The following is a 15,140-nucleotide window of genomic DNA, read 5'->3' as shown; positions in this document are numbered from 1 at the left end:
AGGAATAATGGTCTGGTTCAATCACGTTGCCCTTGGGAGCTCAAGAAAACAGGCACTTGCTGTACCCTCCGGGCTGCCAGCCTGCCCTGCTCCCCAGCTGGACTCCCCCTTGTCTCGGACCTCCAGGAAACCACACAAGTAAAGTGCTTTGTAAGCAGCAACAGTGGATGCAAGTATTGCTCCAGGACGGGGGTCTGTTTTGCCCACCTCAATCACAGACCCCCATTCAGCACCTGCTGGCAGCACCCTCACTCCTTCCTCCATACACACCCATGCCTCTTACGTCCTGCCACTGGCTGCATCCTTCATACATCTCCTCCCACATCTGGGTTTAGAGTTCTGGGCCATGGGTGTCTTTCTGGGTTGGGCACTGACCAAGACCCAGTTCTGAAGTCTCCGGGGGTCTTCTGGCCACAGAGATGGCGTGAGACCATCTATCCTTTCTTCAAATGGCCTGAAAGGGTTAAACAAGGGTCACCTGTTCTTGTGCAGCATCCTGGCCCCAGAGGCAATCCGATCAGGTGTGGACAAACAGCTGCTGGGCGCATCCTTATCTGAATGGGGCGACCAGCCAGCCTCTGAGACTCTAAGTGGTACATGGTCAGGGCCAAGCTGCAGACTGAGGGCCTTGGATGTTTTTCTTAGGGTAGGGCGACTGAAATGATCTCAATCAAAAGATTTGATGACAGCCAAATAATTAGTTTACAGGTGGGAAAAAGAGACATACATAAATGTGAAGAAAACAATCTGAGCAGTGCTGGGTAGAACGTTTCTATTTGCTGACTATGACGCTGAAAACTTTACCAAGCTAACGTGGTAGTTATGGCAACACCACCCAGGCCCACGCACTGATTTAGATATTGTTACAGACTGCACTTCCACGAGGAAGATAACACCGCTTCTCAGAATGATACACACTGCGGGCTGAGAACCCCGGGGGACAGGAGGATGCCTCATGTCTCTAGTGATCTCAGAGGTGGAATTCCAGACTTCAATATTGCTAAACTGTGGGGAAATCAGTGAGCGTACCACAAAAACAGCATAAAAATCCTGGAGGACCAATGAACTGTATACTGTTCCCGCTCCTTGTGAGAATGCTGGCTCCATTCATCTAAGTCTTAAGAGTTGGAAAGAACCCTGAAGACATCTAGTCACTTTCTTACCAAATGCGGGAAGCCTTACCCTAGATGCTCAGGGCCTTAACTGCTAAGCAATAAGAGAAGATTGGTGTTCTTTGTTGATTAGCCTCCAATTGTCATAATATCATATATATGTATGTAGGTCAAACATTTCAACTAGATTTCTCTTGAATTTCATTACAGAAAAAAGACTTTCCTAAAGGTTATCAGTCAGGCAAAGGATCACTGACTCAGTGAAATTCTCTTTCAGTTGTACTGAGGCAATTTGTGTTCATTCTGTGTGACCTGTGATAACTGATGGAATCCACAGCATTTGAAAAAAATTTTACGTTTGATTTCTGAACCGGCTTTTCATCTTGAAACAGAATGGTAGCTCAAAAGTTTTCAAGTGGCCACTGTGTTCTGTAAAACAGAAAGAATCTCAACAATATGGAACAGTATCAATGTGTGTGTTGAGAGGTGATAAAGGTAAATGTTTGAAATAATTATATTCTTCTATGTAATTTTCTAACTTGGCAGCAGCAAAAAATTAAGCTAATTTAAAGATACTGCTAACAAATAGGATTCTTAGAGACCAAGGCTGTACAGGTGACAAAACAGCTCTCAAATCTGTGCTTGGTCAATAACATGATCGCGGTTATTATCTGAAATTGACACCTGATGGTGCAAAATGACTTGACGATGGAGAGTCAACAGAGGTGATGACAAGAGTCCACAAGGAGAGGTGGCAGTTCTGAGAGGGTGAAGAGGAGGCTACCCTGTGATTTTTGTGAATATTTATAAAATTCTGGTCAAGTATAAAAAAATTTTGAGCCAACTGGATGTCAGTATTGCTCTGAAATACTAATAGTTACGAAAGCAGAACGCTTCATGTAATGAATGTTGAACGTAAACCCAATTCTGGGTCTTTGGTCGTACTTTTCTTATGCATTTATTTCAATACAATTCTACTTTTAGAAAAAGAAGGAACACCTATTGATCATCTCCTCTATGCAATGCACCTGCACACATCATTTCCTTTGAGCATCACGACACATCCGTGAAGTGGGTTTATGCTCCTCATCTTCAGATGAGGCACCTGAGGCTCAGGGAGGCGGCTACCTGCCCAGCAGGGAAGCAGGCTTGGGAGGAGGCGTGGTACTGGAGCCCTGACCCTGCTCGAGGTCCATGGCTTTATCCTAACCCCACCCAACAAGATCACGGTAGGACTGAGCTGTATGTTGGGCTCCTAAACCTCGTTCCCAGAGGTTCTGGCCATGAGCTGCATGATAAACTTTAAGTTCTTTCCCAAGACAGCTGTCAACACTTAGAGCTACGTACCACCTTGGGGTTCTTGGGGCCATGCGTCCCCAGGGAACACAAACTTGGATGGAAAAAAAATGTCTTTATTTTCATTAACTCTAACTGTAGTCCAGCACTTCATTTAACTGTGATTGGAAGTAACAAAGCAGAGATTTAGCATTGCCTTGATTTTGTCACCAACAGAAACCCCAGACATTTAAAAAATCATATGACAGTTGTTGTAGACAACTTGAAATGTCATCAGTTCTCCTTCCTATGTCCAGTTAGGGCAGTAACTAGACCTTGATATTAAATGTGTTAAAGACATGCTTTTTAATTTCATATTTTAGTTCATCACTTTTTAAAAATAGCAATAACTATTTCTAAGTATGACTGTTTTCCTTTGAAAGCCTATGAATTTTATTTTGTGCGTTTAAAAGCATTATTCTGAGGAGGGGTCTTCAGATGTCCCCAGATGCTGAGGGTGGCCTTTGGGGTCAGAGGTGGCAGGAAGGGGCCTCTGGTTCTTCTCGGATCTGCGAGAATGACCAAGAGGCGTCCATCTCTCTTGTCTATGAAAAGGCAGATGCCGGGATCCTCTTTTAAATAAAATTACTAAAACAAAAATCACTGTAATTCAATCCAGCAGAATTCAAAGTCACTTTTTATTAGATTAGTTTTAGTTATGAATTAAACCAACCTCCTTTAAGCTTTATGTAATTTTACTGGTTGATCCTATAGTCAGAGAAACTTTGTCTTTCATGAGCTCTCTAAGATGATGATCCTTCATAGGATACATTATAAAGGTGATCAAAAGAAAAACAAGCCGTTCTGTGAGGGGAGGGATCACAGTGGCCCCTGTGGGCAGCTAGCTCATCTGTGTCAGTTTCAGGCATTCACTGGAGGAAGGGGCTTCCCGGAGACCCTAACCCGCAGATTGGCAGGGCTCTGCCTTCCCCAGGCTAAGCGAGCCTTGGTTTCCTCCTCTGTAAAATGGGAATAACAACAGCACTCACCCCATAGGCTGCTGAAAGCATTTAATCACATGACCCACTAAAGTGTTTTGCACAGCAGCTGGCCCACGGTAAGCACCTGGTAAGTTCACAATCTTACCGTATTCCAAATAGGGACAAGAGGAGGGGATGGGGTGTGTGTGCAGTTGAGCAAGTTGCACAGCGGACACATTTATTCAGCACATACAATGTACTGGGCATTGGGCGAGGGGAAGGGGAACCAGAGCCATAAACAGGTAAATGCAGTCTAGCAGGATGAGCGTGAAACGAACAGCTTCCAGACAACGCAGAGGTGTTTAGAGGAGGGAGCCACTGCCCCCACCGGAGGAGTGATCGCGGGGCCTTCTGCAGGACTTAAGGCGGCTCGGCAGGGTTCTGAGGGATGGCAGGGCCCGACTGATGCATGACGGGGTGCTTCCCCGATGGGGGCGGGCCTGTGACCTCAGCAAACGTGGAGGCCTGCTGGTGTGCCCTGGCTGGAGGGGCTGGCGGGAGAAGGGCTTCCTGGGGGCTGTGGAAGGTGGAAGCGCCACAGCCAGGCTGGGCAGCGACTGGGCGCTCGGATGTACTCCGTCACCGTCATAACCAAGGGTGTGAGAAAGCCAGGTGTGCATCTAGAGGACCCAGGAAGGTGGCAGCAGGGAGGATGGAAAGGGACAGAGAGGTTGGACGGGGGCATCACAGGGATCCAAGCAGGGGATGACAAGCCTCTAAGGAGGCAGGAGGACAGGGAGGAGAGGAAAAGCCAGGCTTGGGAACGTGAACGAGGAGGCCCGGTTAGTCCTGCTCCGTGACCACACCTAGGCCTGCCGGGTGGGGAAGGGCACCTTCCGGCCACTCCCCCCGGCGCCCTGCTCCCACCCCGCCCTCCTCTCCCGAGCCTTTGCCACCTGGTTGGTCCCAATTCTGCTTCCTCCCTAGAGGTTCACGATCTGGGGGCCTTGGTCCTCCCGCTCGGCTTGCTTCCTCCTGCCCTTAGCGGAAAGGACCAGGAGGAGGACCAGGGGTGACACACAAAAGGGGGAAAGGTCGCCACGGGAATGCTGAAGACCATGTGTCTTCAGTGCCCAAGTCATGGTAGACCCTCAGCAAACGGGTCCTGAATGAAGGAGGGAAAGAAGGAATGAAGCGTGTGATGATGGGGAATTAAACAATTAAACCTGGGCTTCCCTGGCGGCGCAGTGGTTGAGAATCTGCCTGCCAATGCAGGGGACACGGGTTCGAGCCCTGGTCTGGGAAGATCCCACATCCCGCGGAGCAACTGGGCCCGTGAGCCACAATTACTGAGCCTGCGCGTCTGGAGCCTGTGCTCCGCAACAAGAGAGGCCGCGATAGTGAGAGGCCCGCGCACCGCGATGAAGAGTGGCCCCCGCTCGCCGCAACTAGAGAAAGCCCTTGCACAGAAACGAAGACCCAACACAGCCAAAAATAAATAAATAAATAAATTAATAAATTAAAAAAAAAAACAATTAAACCTTATCTTAGGTTGCTGACTCCTTGGGTAGGAAAGCGTAGATGTTATTGGAAATATTTCTGCCATTACAATGACTTCTTTGTCTGTTCTGGGAAATGCCAGATCCTCCCATTTATTAGCAGTGAAACTATGTTCAGAAAAACAGGCTAACCCTCAGTGTTACAATCACGTAACAACGAGCATTCCTGCAATGAGCATTCCTTCTGGGAACGTCACCCAGAAGTTTTGAAGACCCTGCTGACCCCAGGACCCCACCTCTCTCAAGTCCCTGGCACACAGGCAGGCCACTGCCTGGTGTCCAGTCCGCTCGCACCAGTGAACGGGCACTCACCCAAATACTAAGCAAGCGACAACTGCGGAGCTGCCTGCCACATCACAGACAAATGTGAGTGGGTTTCACTTTATCCCCACTAGACAGTCAGTTCTCCGTGGCTGGCACCTTCCGTGAATCTGATTCACCAACGTGTGCCCAGTGTGTGCCCGATACAGAGTGGACACTCAGTACTTGTGCTGTGTGAACTAGCTAATTATCCACAGTTCTGGGTGGTCCGTGCCCCTAAGTCCTCACAACTGTGTCCGATCCGGGGGTGAGGAACTCTCTTGAGCACATTTCCTTTTTCAGGGTTTACACTCCCTCTTGGTCCAGGGAGGAAGGACCGGGTTGTATGATGACCTCCTCTACAAAAGTAGGGCTTCCAGAGGGCTAGTCGGGGTGGACACAGGACAGTGAGTGCAACCAAGGTGGGAGGGGGGAAGGTAAGGGGTTCATTACACCCACCATCACCTGAAGCTCCCTCTTCTGGCTGTTGGTGGGAGGATGTACCGAAAATGGTAGACGTGATGAGTAATTCTGGTCCAGGGTGGTTTTTCCAACCCTGGTTTGTCTGCTAGAATCAACGTAGGAGATTTTCCAACAGGCCTCTACCAGGGCCTCATCTTAGCCTCAAGAAGTACGAATCTTTGAGGATAAGGGCCTGGCACTGGAATAATTTAAAGGTTCCCCGAAGCATCTAATTAACCTGGGGCTGAGGACCACCGGCAGAGAGGAAAGGAGTTACCCCCTCCCCATCCTCCGCCCCATCTCCCCACGACCCTATCAACACAGCAAAAATCTAGGATTCAGGAGATTTGAAATGTGGCTCAAAGAACCCACTACTAGTGGCTGCTTAAAACAAAAACCATGAAAGCCATTTGGCTGGTTCCTTAGCTGTCCCCAGAGTGGTTCCACTGAGGCTGCCTTCCTTCTAAACCTGGACTCATACACACCTGTTCGTGAGGATGAGAAAGGGCAGGATTCTGGGTTAAAACAAACTTCCACTTAGTGTTCATGTTGGCACTTTCCATTAAACAAACAAACAACCTCCCCAAACTCTCCTGACCCCTAAAAAGGAAAACAATCCTCTCACACCCTTTACTATAAATCAGAAAAGTAAACAGAAATGCATTTGCATCCTCTTTTTGCAAGTTTACATTCTCAAAGGTTTACAACTCTGGGTAAAGTAAGCCACTACTATTATTAACTGCACCGTCAGCCATGGGATGAGCAGAGTCGCCAGGGAGCGGGCGTGTGGGAGCTTTTGCCAAGTTGGCGTGGGACTATTTTTAGGATGCAGAGTCCTGTCTGCGTCCTCCTGCCCGTCCTACTTGATACCAGAACAAGCTATTTTTTTCTCCGAACAGTCGAGCACATGGAGACCTCAAGCTGCAGACTCATCCTGGGTGGTAATGACCTCCGTCACCTACACACAGGCACAGGACACAACGAGTCACCTACACACGGGCACAGGACACAACGACACGGTGACTCATAAGACTCCTCCACAAATCCACTCTCCTCGGTGAGTCACATGGCAGGACCCACCCCCTGGCTGTCACTGTTCACACGCTAGGTTCTCCCAGCTTCCCTTTAAAGCGGCCACCATCTCTCTATTCCAAGTAGGCCCTCCTGGGGTCTCGTCAGTGTGGTCCTGTGTTCACACGGATGGACATCATTTATGTTACTCTGCAAACCAGCAATAGCCTCGAGAGAAATGAGAGGTTGAACTGGTTAAGAAATTCCTGTTTGGGCTTGTTATAGGCTACACTGTGATCCCTCAAAATTGATACGTTGGAGTCCTACTCCCAAGCACCTCAGAAGGTGACTGTATTTGGAGACAGGGTCTTTACAGAGGTGATCATGTTAAACTGAGGTCATGAGGATGGAGCTCTGATCCAATACGACTGGTGTCCTCACCAGAAGGGGAGATTAGGACACAGACAGGCACAGAGGGAAGACCAGGTGAGGACACAGGGAGAAGACGGCCGTCTGCAAGCCAAGGACAGAGGCCTGGAGCTCATCCTTCTGCACACCCTCGGAAGGACCCAACCCTGCTCTCACCTTGAGCTCAGACTTCTGGCCTCCGGACCTGTGAGAGGTAAATGTCTGTTGTTGAAGCCCCCCAGTCTGTGGGACTCTGTGACAGCAGCCCTAGCACACTCACACAGGGCTTTCAAAAATGTTGTGTGAATTATAATAGTTCAGAAGCCAATAAACTTTAGGAACCCACAGGGCTGTTTATCTTCATTACTTTTTTCTGATAAGACCTGGAGATTGTGTAGCCATAAGGAAAAAGCTATTTCCAGGCCTAGTACTTTGGAAGAGGTTCTGAAGACAGGCTCTGTGTGTGTGTGTGTGTGTGTGTGTGTGTGTGCACCCGTGTGCAAGATTCTCAGTGACACCCATGGCGCAGAACGCTTTAAGCCCTAAAGTCGACCTCAGAGATGCACTTTATCATCAAACAGAGCTGATCTGCAGAGCCTGTTACTTCTTCATCACACACTGACACGTGGCAACATCCGCCAGTGTTCTGTGCTCAAAAATTCCAGAAACTAGTGCTGTCAGGAAACATAACTGTTCTGGAATCGCTTAGCAATTTTTAATTCAAACACTAAGACCTGAAGGTGTTTTAGTCCTGTTGTTTTCATTCTTCTGCTGACAGCTGACTGTGTACCTGTGCTCTGTGGACACAAATGATGATCACACCGGTCACCGCCAACCACTGGCTGAAGACGGCCAGGGGCTCAGGTGGCCCGGGCGTGACTCTGCCGTCGCTGACTTTTACTAATGTGCACTGGTATTCAAAGCCTCGCACTCATTGCTAGTGTTAGAACACGAGGCTGCATTAATCTCACCTGACCGTGTGGAGCTGAGGTTTCCTCACCTGTACGGTGACCACTGAAACAGTAGAACCAGGTAAGGTTCACACCCTAAGTGCCTCGCTGGCCCAGAGCTTGGCATGGAGCAAACAGTAAATGCCGCTGCTGTTATTGCCACATCGTCCTCATGCCGGGTTGAGGCGCATGGCTGGCACTGAGGGGACAGAGGAGGAGTAAGGAACCGTCTTCCAAGTGTCATCTGGTTCCCTGTCCCTGGCGATGTCTAACTAATTAAAAAGGGGACACTCAGGAGGCGAACTGATGTGAAAGTAGAACCCTGGGTTAGTGCGCCCTCAAGCCACTTTTGGGCATCTTCTGCTCACACAGCTGCAAGGAGAGGGTCTCTGTCGCATCATCTATCATCCCAGGTGCGAGACCTGGTACACACGCCAGTGAACGCCGAGGCCCGGCCTGGGCAGGACCCTCCCAGGTACGGGGATTTTTCATTTAATTGCAGGAACCAAGAGTTACCTAAAATGTCTCTTTGTAGTCAAAAGAGGATTCGGTAATAAACAAATAGGCAAGGTATGTATGTCATTATCTCTACAAAGAATATATCATACAAGAAATTTTTAAGTTAATTTAAAACCACCACAATCCATAAGGTAGCACACGAGAGATTTTGATAACATGGGCCCCAAGAGTCAGGTATAGGTCTCGTGAAATGACTGAATCTGTCACACCGTGAGATAAACGCCAACATTAATACTATACACAAAATGGTTAAGCAGATCTTTTCTTAATATTACCAATGAAACCCTTAAAAGTATTTTATGATTTCTCTAAAGGCAGAGAAACAAAATCAACTTAGGATATCCCCAATTCAGAAAGTTAAGCTTAGTAGTTGATGAAAGAGGAAAACGAGCCTTTTCTAATCTCATTGCTTAAGAAAAACGAAAGCGTCAACAGATGGAGGAATGCAACTAGAATGGAACGGTTCTGCCTTTTAAAGTAATTATTGGTTTGGTAGCACTCTTGGTTCTCTCTGAATACATAATCAGGTATTTTGATTGCTTTCCCAAAGTCCTTTAACTACCTTTAACTACGGAAATAATTCGGTAACTACAGTAAGTGCAATGAACAACCTGTAGGTAGGAAATTTACAAAAGCAGGAAGGGCACCATAACGCTGAGGGCCCTGAGACACTATTAGGACCCTTTCCTGCACAGAATCGTGAAACACTGCTGAACATTCATTTCTCCCGTTCTTACACTGCGTTTCGAGTTGTTTGTGTATCTCCTACACGACTCTCTTTTGGATGTTGAAGTCAGCATGAAAAGTGCAAAGAAACTGAATTGGTATTTTTATAAATTGCTGAGTGCTCACCTTCCTTTCAGATATTTCATAACTAGACTTTAGAATAGGTGATATAACACAATATGCTAGGTGGAGGGCCCTGAGTTCATCTAAGTAAGATTTTGAAATTAATAAAAAAAATATTGATAATTACTTTCAACAATAAGGTCTCTGACTTGCTGACTGTATGAAGACTCTCAATTTGGATTACAAAGAAAAGAAATGTATACACAAGGACCTGCCTAATTTAATAGAAATGCAGGGGCACCAAGAGAATTATCATTCACAGCATTAATGTGAACGTGGAAAACATTTAACTTACTAAGATATATCTCTTCTAAAAAAAAAAAAGTCCTTATTTCTCATTTGAAATCTTTACTTTCCTACATCTTTCAAAATGCAGGCTGTGGTTGAGGTGACCTCTAGGATCTCTTCCAAATCTAAATGCTATGATTCTGTGATTATAAGGCAAAATGATATTCCTCTGCCCCTCATCCCCAAAGTCATCTCTGTGAAGAATGAAAGAAGGTGAGAGAGTGTTCCAGAGAGTTCTGATTAGCAGTGCTTTCAGAAAAAATAACAGAAGCATTTCTGCAAAATATTTTTCCCCATCACTTGTATAAATCCTGATAATAACATAAACCGGGACCCTCTCCCACCCCCGTGGCTTGTATCAAATCACAGCCTCTTCCCATCAGAGCCAGCGTTGAACCACAGGCTTCAGAGTGAATTTCTGATGTTAAAGCATTAAACCTCACCTTTCTAGAGCCGCCAGGTCCCTCCTATTTTGAACGCGAGAAATAAGCGGAAGCTAAACACCAGAAAAGATGGACTAGCAAGATAGTCCTTGGTAACAACAGCCCTCAGTCAAGAATTAAGTGCCTTTCTCCACTGGAGTCACAATGCGATTTGCTTGGAATCCCAGGGGCTCCACCTCTAGTGAAATTGGCAGAACAAGCATTATTTGATTAGTGTGAAAGATCCTGCCATGAAAGGGACAGAGGCAGGTGACAGGGGACTGATGGCTTCTGAAATGCTAGCTGTAGAAAGATCAAATCAAGGTCATTCTGGGTCTCCTAAACAAAACAGGGATTCTTCATAAATCTAAAAGACACCCATATAAAATTATAATTGTATTAAGTAATGTTCAATAGCGATTTGGGAAAACATCAACCAACTTGAACGTGATCAGGAGCATATAATGTGGGAAGATAACACCATCATGCCTCTGCCTGCAGCTGGCGGGGGAACAAATTTCAGAAGATTCATTCATTCTCTGCTCTCAAGTTCTCTGGGGTTTCTTTTGGTAAAGCTGCCGTCTGGTGCAATAGGTGAGAAGATTCAGGCACCAAGCCTGCCCCTGATTTCAGTATTTAGTTAAAAATCTTTAGTTCTGATAATGGATTTAACCCCCCGGGTCAGGGGGAACCCGAAGGAAGAAACAGGTCTGAGAGAGACCAAGACCTTGAACAACTATCCAGGAGGTGATGGTCCTGGAAAGAGTCAGGTACCATGCATTTCCTTGAGGGCATCTGGCCTTGTCACACTCACACCACACCTCTGCCTCTCCAGTGAAATTTCTCAAGAGCAAAATTCTCACCTTTGCGCTAGATGCTGGTCAGGAGGGAGCAGAGCAGGGGGGCAGGTTCACCAGCAGGCAGCAGGCCCTCTGCAGAGCCCCCCACCTGCAGAGTACCCCTGAGTTGTTGTTGGGGGGGAACTTTGTGTGTGTGGTGGGGAAGGGGGCAATAAACTGGGCTGGATACTCAGATTCCTAAGTCCACGTGAAGTTCCACCCTCAGGGAGATTATGGGGTCAGGAGGTGGGGAGAAGCCAAGGAAAAGGAGAAGGGGGGAAACGGGAGGGGGGGCAGGAGAGAGCGGAAGCCTGGGGCGGGGGCGGAGGAGGAGGAAAGGGAGAGAGGGAGATGGGGGAAAGGGAGGAGCGCACGGGGACAGCGGGTTAGGAGACAAGGGCAGAGGGTAGAGGGGCAGAGCCAAAGGGGAGAAGGAACAGAGGAGAAAAGAGTGGGTGTGCGGAGAGGGAGAGAGCGAATTCTAGAGAGATGGGGACCGACCGGGAACAAGCGGGAGACCCGCAGAGACGGGATGGAAAAGTAGGGAAAGAAGAGAACGCTCAGGAAAGAGGAGCGGAGGCGCCCGGGAACGTCTCCCCTCGGCAGGCAGGGGCAGAGATACAGCCCCGCGCGCCCCCGGCCTCCTCCCCGCTTACCTGGCCCTTGACCAGGCTGGCGGCGAACTGGCGCATGACGGCCTCCACGGTGTAGGCGCTGGACCAGCCGCGCGGCGTGAGCAGCTCCATGCAGATGGCGCCGCCGTCCAGCACGTAGCCGTTCTCCAGGCGCGGGCTGAGCACCCGCATGAAGGGCGGCGAGAAGGGGAAGTTGTCGGGGAAGGTGAGGTTGAGCAGGATGAACTCGGTGTTGGTCTCCTTCATGTCCTGCCACAGCACCGAGTCCTTGTCCACCTGGTGCAGCTTCACGTTCCAGTCGAAGAGGCTCTCGTCCACCAGCTCCACGGAGATGAAGCGGTCGCTGAGGCGCGCGATGTCCTGCAGCTCCTTCATGAGCCGCCGGCTGCGCACCTGCGTGCAGTGCTGCTGGCGCGCCGCGGGCACCAGGCTGCCGCCCGCCGCCGCCGCCGCCGCCGCCGCCGCCGCCGCCGCCGGGCCCGGCCCCGCCCTGGCGCCCGCCGCGCGCTCCCGGGGGCCCCCGCCGCTCGCCGCCCCCGCCGCCCCCGCCGCCGGCTGCGGCGGCTTGTCGCGCTGGGCCAGCTCCGCCGCGCGCTTGCCCTTGCCCTTGCCGGGCCCGGGGCTGGCGTCGCCCGCGCCCCCGGCGGGATGCTGCTGCTGCTGCGGCTTGTGGCCGCCGCTCTTGGCGCCGCCCTTGCCGCGCAGCGACGCGCTCTGCTGGCCGCCGCCGCCGCCGCGGTGGTTGTGGTGATGCTTGGGGTCCTCGGTGTCCCGGTTGTGCAGGCGGATGAGCCCGATTTTGCGGAGCAGCGTGGCCATTTTAGGCTCGGCGCCGGCGCGGGGCTCCCCTCGGCTCCTGCCCCCGGAGCCCGAGAGCCGGGGCGCGGGGGTCGCGGGGCGGCGGCGACCGGCGACCACTCAGCGGGGCGCGGCGCGAGCCACCCCTGGCGCCGGCGGCCGTGGCGCAGCCGAGTGGGCAGCACGCGCGCTCGCCGGCCGCTGGGTCGCCGCCGTCATATGACGGGGCCCGCTCTGGCTCGGGCTCCAGCCGCCCGGGGAGGGGAAGCGTGGAGGGGACGCGCCGCGGCGGGCCGTCCCCCGGCCGGTCCCTGCGCGCAGCCCCCCAGAGCCTGGTGTCCGCGGTCCTTTGTGACCGGCCGCAGCCGGGCTGGCTTCGAGTCCGAGCGCCGCCTCGGGGCGCGCCGAGCCGTCCGCAGCGCCCCGAAGGCAGCGAGGCGGCCGCGGGTTCGCGCCGTGCGCGCCCGCCGGGCCGTGCTGCGCTGGCCGCTACCGCGGGGCCCCGACCGCCGCCGCCGCCGCCGCGGCTGCTGACATTGCAAAGGCGGCTGCTCAGTCTGAGCCGAGCGCGGCGCGGAGGGGGCGGTCCTGCCGGCCGGGGAGGGGGGCGCGGGGCGGAGCCGCGGGACTGCCTGCGCCGCGCCGCTCCCCCGCCGCCCGCCAGCCGCCCGGCTCCCGCGGCGACACGCGCACGGCCGCTGGGGGGAGACATCGGCGCGCGCCGGGCTGCGGGGTAGCGGCGCGCGGAGCCGACCGGCCGGCCGGAGCGGAGCGAGGGTGGGGAGCAGGGCGAGAAGGGGCATGTGTGTGCGCGCGCTGATGAGGGTCTCAGAGGCTCCGGGTCCTTCTGCCCGGATCCAGGCTCGGCGGCCCCCGGCCCGAGCCTCCGACCTCACTTAACCTAGTTGGAGGGGAGGGGGCGTCGGAGAAGGATGGAAAGCAAGCTGTTTATTGATTCCCGTGAGTACCAGGTGGAGCCTGGCGTCCACACCGCAATCCTGGAGCGGGGTCTGCGGAGCCAGTGCTCTCCTAAGGACTGATCGACGAATCAGGGCCTGGGGAGGAGGATGCGGGAAACGTGCTCTCCGCAACCCCCTAAAGAACCCCTCGAGTCCCGACTTTAAAGGAAGACCGTTCCGCGAATTCACCCCTGCGACCGGGCCCGGCTCCGCTCCTCCCCGCCACGCCAGGGGGTCCCTGCGTTCCGAAAGAGGACGGAAGGGACCACGGAGCACTGGCTTTCGAGTCGTTTCCAAGAGGTTGCGGGGAAACGCATCCGACTCTGGCGCCAGCCGGTGCTCAGGGCGCGGGGCGGGCCCTCTGTGGCCCCGGAGTCCCCGCCCGCGGGTGACCCCGGGACTGGCCGCGGAAGGGGTGGGGATCCTCCTTCAACTTGGACGCTCTCATCCCTCCCCTCCCTTTCTGCCTTTAACTCATTGAAACTTGTTTTTATCTGGTGAAATTTCAAGCAAAAAGCACTTTCAGAGCCCCAGAAGCTGGAACAACCGGGGAAGCCGTGAAGAGTCAACGTTGGCAGGAATCGCGCTGCCGCGCATGGTCTAGTGTGTGAGGCCCAGCTGCGCAACGGGGAGGGGCGGTGATGATCCCCGCAATATAGGAGGAATCACCCCGAAAACCCAAATGGCCAAGGACTGACTCCACACTTCACCGCTGTTCCTGGTTTGGCTTTCATCTTGAGGAGCCTCTAAATTCATCAGCAGAGCGCGTTCATTCTGATGTCACCGTGACGATCGTTTTTAAACGTCTTTACCATTTTCACTTTTTATAAATTATTAAAAATTTTCCCTGTGAAAAATAACTCTTCAGATCACTGCGGAAGTAAGTTCAGACGTAATGGGCCTGTGGTTTGGTTTTCTAGAGTTGCTTCCCCGTAGAGTGAGGTGCCCGCCAATCCACACCGGTTGTGCATGCAACCCTGGGACGTGGTCCCCTGGATCGGTGACTATATATAAAGGTGCCTTTCCCTGGAGGCTGTTTTCCAGTGGGTGGGCAAGACCAGTGGCTGGTGACCAAATCTCGGCTGCAACTGACTGAGATCTAGTTGTCCTGGTCTCATGGGCTTTTTTGTGACCCGTTCTGTCCAGCTCTGATTTTTAAAGAGAGGCTGAGCAGGAAGATGACAACGTCTGTCTGTAAAGTACCCTGAGTTCACTTAACCTATGGGAAGAGGGGATGTGAGAAGATCGGGAGGTGACACTGGTGGGGACAGGCAGGCATTACATGTTTTATCATTTCACGGCCACAGAAGCCATCTCAGGTTTTATCTGACCCATTTTACTGGTGAAGAAACTGTGTTTCAAAGAAGCTCAGCAGCTAGCCCAGCTCAGCCGTGTGCTGGGACCTACATCCCGGTCCCTGTGCCCCCAAGCCCTGTGATGAGGTTGACCAGCTGCCCCAGACAGTACACTGCACTGCAGGGTTTCTGCCGGGGTTGGTTTTCAGTCCCAGTCCCGGAGGTGGAGGTGAGAAAGTGTCCGCAGGTGTGATTGCCATCCCCACAGGCCAGCTGACCTAGGGGGAGGCCTTGGAGAAACGTTTCCTACCTGAAGCAGGGGTGTCATCTAGTGTGGTTTGGGAATGGTTTAACTGAAATCCCAGGTAGCCATCTGTAAGGGCTTTAATTCTGATTGGAAGTATTATTAGGGTGATCATTTAATTTATTCTTGGAATGCAGGGCTTTTGTTTTTTTTTTTAAAAGTGAAAGGATCACAG

General features: G+C 51.9%; 1 protein-coding gene across 1 annotated transcript in view; it reads right to left on the bottom strand.

The window, feature by feature from the left end:
• Window positions 1-12,865, bottom strand: part of UBE2QL1 (ubiquitin conjugating enzyme E2 Q family like 1) — a 45,317-nt gene extending 32,452 nt beyond the window's left edge. The window contains exon 1 of the mRNA XM_059916078.1: window positions 11,631-12,865. Coding sequence (XP_059772061.1) covers window positions 11,631-12,428 — 798 coding nt within the window. The 5' untranslated portion in view covers window positions 12,429-12,865. The remainder of the gene's footprint in view (window positions 1-11,630) is intronic.
• Window positions 12,866-15,140: the final 2,275 nt, after the last annotated feature.

This window comes from Balaenoptera ricei, chromosome 3 (assembly GCF_028023285.1).
Source record: "Balaenoptera ricei isolate mBalRic1 chromosome 3, mBalRic1.hap2, whole genome shotgun sequence".
Lineage (NCBI taxonomy): Eukaryota > Metazoa > Chordata > Mammalia > Artiodactyla > Balaenopteridae > Balaenoptera > Balaenoptera ricei.
This window is presented reverse-complemented; position numbering and strand designations above follow the sequence as displayed.